This window comes from Ostrinia nubilalis, chromosome 26 (assembly GCF_963855985.1).
Source record: "Ostrinia nubilalis chromosome 26, ilOstNubi1.1, whole genome shotgun sequence".
In the NCBI taxonomy this organism is placed as follows: domain Eukaryota; kingdom Metazoa; phylum Arthropoda; class Insecta; order Lepidoptera; family Crambidae; genus Ostrinia; species Ostrinia nubilalis.
The window spans coordinates 5,705,654-5,715,851 of record NC_087113.1 but is presented as its reverse complement, the minus strand read 5'-3'; the positions used below and the strand labels follow the sequence as shown (position 1 = coordinate 5,715,851).

Sequence of the window (10,198 nt, the reverse complement as noted above, 5' to 3'; positions counted from 1 at the left end):
ATTTTTGTCAGTCTGTATAGTTCTAATAAATTATTTTATTTTATATTAATCTACAAAGGAGAAAATGGAATAGTAAAAATCGATTTTATATCGATAGATAATTTTGTTGAGCAATAGCATTACAAGTCATGAAACATCTAGTTTACAAAATAATAAAATTATAATTTAAAATAATCAATACATAATGAAAATCAAATGACACAAATCTATTTTAAATGCTGAAACTAAGTTTGTACACTTTTTTACATTAACTTTACTATTTACATTTATTTAAACACCATATTTTATTGCTCAAAATTATATTTTGTGTTTAAAAATTAAATAATATTTTAAAATCATGCAATAAAATAATCACGAAAACATTTTTGACGAAAATAAATTCCATTATATTTTTCTAAGTCAAACAAAAAATATCTAGAATTTACATAAAAATGCCCTTTAGCATTAAATATTTTCGGAATAATATATTTTTTTACCAAAAAAGCTTCTCGACTCTTTTCGAAACAAAAAAGTATTTTAAAAGTCCGAATCGGTATCTTAAATCGAATATTTACACTTTCAGTCGCTTTTTATTCTATTTAGGAACATAGTATATTACAATAACTATACTATACTATAGTTATTTACACTTTATACTATACGTGGGTGGCTTGCGACGGCTGGCTTCCGTTACCTGTGAAAAATTATATCAATTTAGATAAGTGGCATAATAATCGTTCTATAACGTTCTCAACGCAATATTTCGGATATTTTTTAAGAATGTCGCCTCATTATCGTAATAGGTTTTTTATTGTACGAGTAATTAATTTACTTGACGTTACTACTAGCTTTTAGCTGATTTGATAAATTGTTAAAATTTACAAAGAGGTACAGTCATGACCAGAAGATAAATATTCTTCATCATTATTTATTATTAATATCCCAAATTATAACATTTTAAAATCCCTGCACTTCCAGATTTTGTATTTTTGTAGAATGTCCCAAACATTGTAATATAGGTAATTTATACAAGTTCAGACAATATTACTGACAAACGTAATTTTGGATTTTTAATTAGATTTCTCGTAAAAATCCACTGGGATTTTGCTCACGCTTTTTGTCTTGTCACGCCTTACGAAATATCTAAAATAAGATCTGTAAAAAAAGATGTCAAAGATGAAACAGATGAATCGGCTGTCGGAAAAAGTTAAATATAGAGACATTCACGTGGGACTGGACCCATTTGAAACAAAGAGAAACTGTCATGGATAATTTCAGAAATAATACAGGGTGGCCAAGCTTAAAGCAAACGATATTTTCTATAATTTTTACCTGTATCTAAAGAAGTTTATAAATGATTATTGTGTTATTATGGAAACAATTGTTTAATGAAGGTAAGAAAATGTTATTAATTTTTGCTCTTACAATTAGTACTTGTTTTAACACGAATAATTTATATTTTACGCAAAAAAAAATAAAGTACATTTTTGGCGAATTTACTATAACGTAAAGTATTACTTTTGTTAAAAAAAATATTTCAAAATGTGAAAATAAACTCAAATATTAATTAAAATCCATTGTGGTGATTGTAAAAACCTTACAAAATCAATAAACATGACTTACCAGTTGGCATAACCACGGAGCTTCTTACAGACGAGTATGGCGGAGGCGCGGGAGTCGCTGCGGGTTTAGCTGTATGCACTTGACTGCCGTAGCCTGGTCACAAACAAAAACAACTAAATAAAAAACAGGTACAGTAATAATGAAATTAAGTACACCATTTGTATAATTTTACGTACAAAAAAAATCAATAAATAATTATAACCTCCTCCTTTTTTGAATTCGGTTAAAAACTGATGTAACCTGATGTAACACAAATAAGTTTGTTGTATTTTTTTGTTAAATTGTTTACTAAATTAAATATAAAATGCTCGTTTTAGAAGCGTACTTTCATTTTTATTTGTTTATTGTAGTAAAATATTTTTTTTTGTATACTTGTGCTGCTTCGAACTTAAGTTTCTTTTAAATAACAGTTTTGTGTAAAAAAGAATACCTATCTATCTAACTTACCAAGTGAGCTATTCCTCAAGTACGGGTTGCCGTATGTGGCAGCGTACCGCAAGTCCACCCCGCCGTGGACTTTCGCGCCTGGTTGCGCGTAGATCGGCAATGCTGTTATAAAAAAGACAAAAAAATCAAATTAATAAAGAAAATAAAAATATTTCCCATCAGCCGATCTAAGTTCGATCTTTGTTTTTTTTTGCCCTTTTCAGAGCCAAATATAGCTTGCCCTACCTTCGGGACAACACTATTCGCATGTTATTGGGAAAAATTGCCGGAATCAAATAAAATATCACCTTTGTAATATTTTTGTTATATTACAGGAAATACAATTTACTAGAAAGTGCGAGCTTAACTGTAAAGTCTCAGTCTAAAGATAAAAGAATCTGTTTATTTTTTTGAACAAAAAGAAAAAAATTTTTTTTAAATCTAAACTAGGTGCCTCACTGAAATAATTTCTGGAAAAAATCTGGAAAAAATATTATTTTTTCCAGATTTTTTAACAATTTAATTTACCATCGCCATCAACAGGCAGTCCCAAGTTATTGATGGCGTCAGTTTCATCAGTCTTCGCTCGTTGCAGCGAGTTGCTCTGCGAGTTGTTGCCTGCCGACAGCGGCAGCGTCGACGCCGTGTCTATGCTGCGCGTGAGCGACCCTTGCAGGGAACTGTTTGGAGGAAGATTTTTTAGTCATTCTACAAAAATGTTCCTAATTTTTTTTACCCTAGTTTTTTTATCAATAAAAAAAGATTTAATTCTTATTTTTTATTACGAGTATGACGATAATTAAATACGTAATCTTTGAGTCTTCTTTGAAATATTGCTTAAGATTCGACGCAAAACCAAAAAAGAGAGAATAGTTATTTGGTGCAAATAAACAAATAAATATCAAATCAATGTAACAAAATCAGAATATAATTGTCTTCCGTTTTTGTAAATACTTCTTGCTTAAATAAATATTTATTTATTTACTTACCGATTTTGAGGCACTTCCAATTGCGTGGGCGACTGTACCCTCAGGTTGGGAGGCGGGATGTATCCTTGGGGATAATCGTAGACAAACGCGGCGGGATTCTGTTATAAGCAGAAATTATTTGATAAATAAATATTCCAAAAATACAGGGTGTCCCAAAAAATAGTGTTGCTCTACCTCTGGTCTTCGGCTTGACACTACTTTTTGGGAAACCCTATACATATATCGAACAATTACGTTTACGTATTTTATTTTTTATTTATATTTTATTTTGTTTTATTCAGAAAACAAACAGCTTACAAATATAAATTGCATAGATACAGTGTAGTTGGTCAAAGCCTATAGTTTTCACCTCTGTATACTTTGTAATGGATATTCGGACTTTTCCATAATTTACATACAATCTATTGCATAAAGTACTTTGGGTAACATTAGTTCGCGGTTTGGTCATAATTCATAGCCTGTAGATTCTGTACCGAAGGTATATCCTATACTTAAGGTAGGTATTTTTTTAAATATTTAATGAAAACAGAATTCTAGGCTTTGGTGGCATAACAAGCCGCTGTACTGTTTATACCTATATTAAGCTGAGTAATAAATTCTATTTAAGTTAAATTCAAAACAAAATAACTAATTGCGAAGTATTCGCCATCATCATCATCATCATCATCATTTCAGCCATAGAACGTCCACTGCTGAACATAGGCCTCCCCTAATGCTTTCCACGTTGATCGATTGGTAGCGGCCTGCGTCCAGCGCTTCCCTGCTACCTTTACGATGTCGTCGGTCCACCTTGTAGGTGGACGTCCCACGCTGCGTTCGCCAACCAACCAGTTATTTCTACCTTCAAGTAACTTACCTTAAAATAAGGGTCACTGTAAGTCGGGTCGGAGTAATCGTTGCTATACCGGAACGGCATCAGCGGATCGTCGTGAAGCTTCGGAAGCGGAACGGGCCCGGACAGGGGAATCCCCGCCGCCATCTTGGTGTCAGAGCGGTCTGAGCTGGTGTAGTCCTAAAGGAAAAGGCTTAAATAAGTTGTTGGTAGAAGAATTTGGAAAAAATATGAGGCTATCAATAACTTTGCGGTTGCTTTGGGTCTTAGTCAAGACTCATAGAAATAGGAAAGCTCATCATTTTTCCAAATCTTCCTCCAAGGAGTGCCATAGAGTACGATCTACGATCTACGACCGGCAGACAGTGGTGACTGAGTTTGTTGCGGCGCTTCTTCTCAGCACTTGCCAAATGTTTGTCTCGAAGCGCTGGTAGGGCAAAAAAAGAATGAGACATGTATAGGCTCCTTAAGAGCATTTGACGATTTGCAAGAACTAATTTAATTAGTCTAAACAAATAAAGATAATTTTGATTTTGATTTTGATTTTGATCTCTCTACTGGTACGAGCTAGCCAAAATCTAGCTGAAAGCTAAAGTAGGATAATTCTTGATATGATCTACATACTTGATTGGTGAGGCATCCTAATACATCCTAGCGTTGTCAAAAACACGAAATGTATTTAAACATTTTTAACATTTAGATGTCACAATTCATGACTGCCGATTCAAGCAGACGTTGGTTTAATCCTCACCGAACACATAGATTGATCGACTTGATATTTTGAAATAACCTCTAACCACAGTAACAGCTGACTAGTCAATTAGTATGGAAAAGTAATTATTTTTGTTGGTTCTATACAATCGCCCCTTTTTCAGAAAGTACTTTTTTAAATCAATCTCTTTGCTTCAAACAGAAACCAACGACGTCATGAAGTTTATGAATATACAAAATACTTATTCAATACCAATATCTGAATACCTTTTATAAAGTTCATATTTCCATCGCTGAGCGATTTAGATAGACCGCACCGATACGAAGCGAATTCGTTCTGACCAACAATCGAATCTTTCCAAATCATTGGTTATGATTGCGTTCGTTATCTAAAAACTACTGAAACAGACTTGGGCAGGATTATCCCTACTTTAACATGTTCTTGATAATAGATAATAGGTTTTATTGGAAATATAGCTAACATTTTTGATAGAAAGAGAATAGGAGGTTTTCGGGAGCTGGATTCTCTAAACAATTTTTTGGGTGAACTATAACCAGTCTGGCCCGGACAATAACTCGCAGTTCGTCCCAAAGACTATGAAGGACACCGACAGGTTTTGGTAAGAAAGCCCTGCCCACCTGGCAGGGAGAGTCCTAAATAGCCCACTGGTCCCCCCAGACTCGTGGGTATATATCATAATGAAAAATGGTGGAGTAAAAATGGTAAAGATGTTTTAGTGGATACTAGTTACTCTTTCGTTGAAGATAATTAATGTTTGCGATAGTGCATTCATCACATTAGAACGACGTCTATCGGAGATTCTACTGGAGTCTGGACATCTCAGATCAATTACAGTCTCATGTGTTTGGATTATTTTTGCTAAATATTTACGTATCGCCTCTAGACCAGTGGATAGCAAGTTGAATTCTCTAGACTCTCAAGATGTTCTTTTCCTAAGTCTAATCGACTAATAAACCGACGGCTTATAAAGTCTCTCAGAATCAGAATCAGCATCATCTGTTTGCTTTAAATATGGTACAAAAGATGGAAAATGGATCAGGTCTCATAATCTTTCGGGCATGCAAATATTAATAAATTAATGATTATCACCTAGATTATAACCTTAAAGAAGAAGAACATAAAAAAAAAACTCACCAGCTCATAGCTCCCATCGCTCTGGTGCAACTGCGGCTTCAAATCACTGATATTAGAACTCCTGTCACTCTCCTTATAAATGTCAGTGGTGGTGACAGTCACGTCAGGTTTCTCGCTCATCTTCTGTCCAGTCTGTCGCCTTCTGCGGTGACAGACGACTAGGAGGATGACGAATGCGGAGAAGATGATGACACCCGTGATGACCCCGATGAGGATCGTGATGAGGGGCAGGGTTTCTGTGGAGGGAGAGATTCTGTTAGATAAGTACGATGATAAACAGGGTGGAATTTTGTAATGCCTAACTAACTAACTAACACTGTAGATATAAAATTTTACTCTAAGAAAACATTCCTTTATTAAAAAAAAAGGAAACTACATTCAAATATTTTTCGAAAATTCGCAATGCGATGTAGAGGACAAAGGCGCCAATTGTCCCAAAAATAAGGGACTATATAAGTCTATAATATCAGGAACCAAAAATAAAAATGTTTCAAAATGGTCTAACGCTTCCAGTGTGTTCCAACCATAAACTCTAAATTTAGCCTTTCAACATACTGGCTTACAAACAGGCTTACACGTAAAACCTTTGTAACTGACGTGTAAAGGCCACGATTGTAAATTGACTCCTCCAAGCTGAAATTACTGAAATATCTTAATATTAAATCAAAGGTACCTCAAACTAATACTCGTACAATACTGAGCAAACCTTCCCTATTTATTTAGGCCTGACCTTCCATATTAATAAACTTAAGAATGTGTAAAGAGGGTTGCCATAGTAGAAATAGAGTGAGTAATCTTACTTTGTACAAATCATAGCAGATCGAACCAAAAACTGAGGCATCTCATGATCTTGTGATAAAAGTGTTATTTTTAAACAAAAATGTACAGTCCAACAACAATCCTGTCGTGTTTAATAAGCGTATAGTAAGCTGTCGTAATTTTATTTTTACTCATTTAGCTATAGGTACAAGCAAGCTCTATACGGTGTCCTATTTATCACATTCTCCTATAATACTCATATACATTTTATACTCGGTATTCCCCTTTTTATTTCTTATAATATAATTTATTATAATAATTGCAAAATCGCAGTTCGAATTTAGTCAATACATAAATGGATGATTTGTAAAGAAGTATTAAAAGCCATCTTGATTAAGTGGACGTGCAAAGACAAGGGCATGATGTCAAGCTTGATGTGCTTAGCTAAACTATGCACCACTTATACTTGCAACAAAAATTTATAGTTTGATAAAATATGATTTTGTCTGTAATGTTGTCTCCATGTTTGTAATTTCAATGAGCCTACTACTTAAACTATACTGTGACAATGCCCCAGGGTACAGGCGGTCAAAAGGCTTAACCGCCAAATATAAAGCCATAGAAGGATTGGTATACCCACAGTGAATAACATTCTTGTTTTCTTTAAAGCAAGTACTTACTTTAGGGTTGAGTTCCACCACCTTATTTTAACTTTAACCATAATGGGTTTTTTTGTATTAACTTTTGACGTTTGTTAGAGTTAAAGTAAGATGGTGCAACCAGCTTTAGTATAAAGTTATGAAAGGAATCACGATTTGGTCAAGATTGATAAGAAAATTTAGATGTAAAAATGTATGCATAAAATGCATACAGTGCTGGATCCAGCACGTTTAAAAAGGTTGTACGGTAAAAAGCACTGTAAGCTGGATCCAGCTGGATTGCTGTATGCTGGATCCAGCAATTGCAATCCCTACACACTGTATAAAACTTTGACTTTGACTAGTATTTTTTAAAAGAAAAAAGAAGCAATATTATAAAAATATAACTCACTTATTGGCTTCAAAATGATGGCAGCGTTTGCGTTCCCGTATTCGTTGGTAACACTACAGTTGTAGGTGCCGTAGTGCCGAGCTTGGCTCGCCTTGATGACCAGGCTTGACTTCACTACGCCATCTGGCAGGATTTCTTCGAGGGGTGCGTATTCCTGCAGAAAATATAGCTCTTATAGTTTCGGAAAAAAATGGCTGTGACATACTACGGAACCCTAAAAACTGGGCCTAAGTCAGACTTTAAGCCATTGGGGCAGGGTCAGATTGAGTACCTACTTGATGCAATCTACATCTGTGCTACCAAACTGAAGCGATGTCACATTAGTAGAAAAAGTGACTCATGCCCGTTTTCACCATCAAGCCCTAAATTTCAAGTGATCCCTATGGTAAAACTGTTCGTTCGTTCGTTCGTTTCAGCCGAAAGACGTCCACAGCTGGACAAAGGCCTCCCCCAAGGATTTCCACAAAGACTGGTCCTGCGCCGCTCGCATCCAGGCTCCTCCCGCGACCTTCACCAGATCGTCGGTAAAACTGAACATAAATTTCATATGTGTCACTTAAAAATTAGGGATTGATGGTGAAAATAGGCATGAGTTTCTCCCGCCACTTATTCTCAGCACCAGCTGTGACGTCACAGTCGCCAGGTGCGCAGTTGATTCTACAATGTTGTATTTTATTTCGTATAAGAACCACATTCATACTCACAGGGTTCTGAATAATGCTGATCTCCTTCCCTTCGAAGTACCATCTGACGTCATCTGGTTTTGGCACGCAAAGGGCTGCACATTCAATTGTCACTCTCTCGCCTTCCAATCCTTGTTGGGTTCGGTTGGAGAGGATCCTTGGTGGACCTGGGAATAGACTTGTAGTTAGTTAAAAGTAGATTTTAACTCGTTTTTAATCTAACAAACTTTATGTAGAAGACACATTTTGGAGTATTTCTTGTTTGTAATTAATCGAAAATCTGCGCCATATTTTAAGACATTATCTTTAGTTGCATGTTGAAAGTTAGATTATTTGTTTTGCATGAATTTAATACAGTGCTCCCGTAGGCCTAAGATGCGCGTCGCGATAAGCGGTTATCACGCCATTTTACTGATTTTGCCCATACATTTTGACGTCGATAAAAGTTATTATGGCGCGCATCTTAGGCCTACAGGTCTTCCCATGGATGTCATACGTTCATCATCATCATTTCAGCCACAGGACGTCCACTGCTGAACATAGGCCTCCCCCAATAATTTCCACACACACACCCTGTTGGTAACGGTCTGCATTCAGCGCCTTCTTGCTACATTTAAGAGGTCGTCGGTCGACGTCCCACGATAATGCGCGATGAATTTCGTCGCAACTTATCGTGTGCTTCGCTTTTAAAAGGGTACTAAAGGCCAAATATGTGAACATAGGCCTCCCCATCCTATCTGGCTGGGAAGTGTAATGGGTGTTCGGTGGTAAATGACCTGATAATGATGATAAGCTTACCTTTGATAAAAACAGTGGCCTCGCTCTCAATTTCAGGGTACCCTTCTACGGAAGCCTTGCAGATGTACCGGCCAGCTGTGTCCCAGCTCACCTGGTCGATCTTGAGGTTGGGCGCCCTCCCTCTAACCTGCTGAAGGTACCGGACGCTCATATAAATGGCATTAGGAGAAAAAAAAATGACCCTTTTTATGACAAAGATTCCTGACAGTAAAAATACTATACCTACAAAGTTGGAAAGTTTATTGTGTGGTTTTTAAAATAGGTAATTTTAGATTTTGACCATGCAACCTGGAATATGTCACTTTATAGCAAAATTGTACCGATGACAAAGATAAGTATAGAAACAAGGATAAAAAAAAACCTATTTGTTGCCATTTTTTGCTGAGATCCAAATATTATTTTCTATGCTAGTTTTTAAGCCTCAACTACTATTAGTCCAATTCAGAAATTATTCATTAGCAATATCAGCTTAGAGTACTCTGATGACCTTAGAAACAAAACTAATAGACAAAGTTAGAAGTAAATAAAAAATATAATGATTATTACGTATATTATCCAAAATAAAATCTTGAATTCAAGCGTAGAAGAAGCTAGAACTTGTATGCTTTTAACTCAAAAGTTATATTCATTTCAAGCATGGTAGCCACTTACCCCGATGCGACCAGGCTCGTGGAACAGCCACCTGATCTCCGGGGCTGGCTGGCCATCCACGTCACAGCTGAGGGTCACCCGCGCCCCTTCTTCTGCCTCGATGTTCTGCGGCCTGGATCTGAAGGTCGGGGGGTCTGGTGGGAGGAACGTTGTGTTTGAAATGGTGCTGGGTGGTCTTTTAATGAGAAAAGATGTGATTTTTTGAGGGTTTTGTGTGGAGAAACTGCAATCTGAATCTGCCTGGACCTGAAGTTATAGCCTATTCCCACCTCTGCTGTTTAGTTAATTAATTTTCTGATTTCAAAGGTCATACACAAAAAGTTTTACAGTGATTTTAGGTTATTTTAGGCTTTTCCTTTCATTTTATATTTTTAAGCTTACCTAATCGATTTACAGATAGAAATGCAGGCGTAAAGTTAGTCATACACAATTCAGTCACTCAAAATTATTAGTAAGTGCCTCAAATAAAGATTTTGACTACAACAAACAACTAAATTCAGAAATTCCATTGTACAAAAACTATCTAATTTAATATTCAACC

The 10,198-nt window shown here is 35.9% G+C and overlaps 1 protein-coding gene across 3 annotated transcripts in view; it reads right to left on the bottom strand.

Moving 5' to 3' along the window:
• Positions 1–485: 485 nt before the first annotated feature.
• Positions 486–10,198, bottom strand: part of LOC135084462 (irregular chiasm C-roughest protein-like) — a 91,005-nt gene continuing 81,292 nt past the window's right edge. For 2 of the 3 annotated variants that reach the window (XM_063979241.1, XM_063979240.1), the window contains exons 10-20: positions 9,658–9,791; positions 9,007–9,136; positions 8,230–8,375; positions 7,526–7,679; positions 5,717–5,952; positions 3,874–4,029; positions 3,018–3,115; positions 2,557–2,708; positions 2,050–2,151; positions 1,603–1,695; positions 486–673 (exon numbers count right to left, since the gene is read on the bottom strand). In XM_063979241.1, coding sequence (XP_063835311.1) covers positions 636–673; positions 1,603–1,695; positions 2,050–2,151; positions 2,557–2,708; positions 3,018–3,115; positions 3,874–4,029; positions 5,717–5,952; positions 7,526–7,679; positions 8,230–8,375; positions 9,007–9,136; positions 9,658–9,791 — 1,439 coding nt within the window. In that variant the 3' untranslated portion in view covers positions 486–635. The remainder of the gene's footprint in view (positions 674–1,602; positions 1,696–2,049; positions 2,152–2,556; positions 2,709–3,017; positions 3,116–3,873; positions 4,030–5,716; positions 5,953–7,525; positions 7,680–8,229; positions 8,376–9,006; positions 9,137–9,657; positions 9,792–10,198) is intronic. The other variant, XM_063979242.1, reaches the window with a different exon arrangement.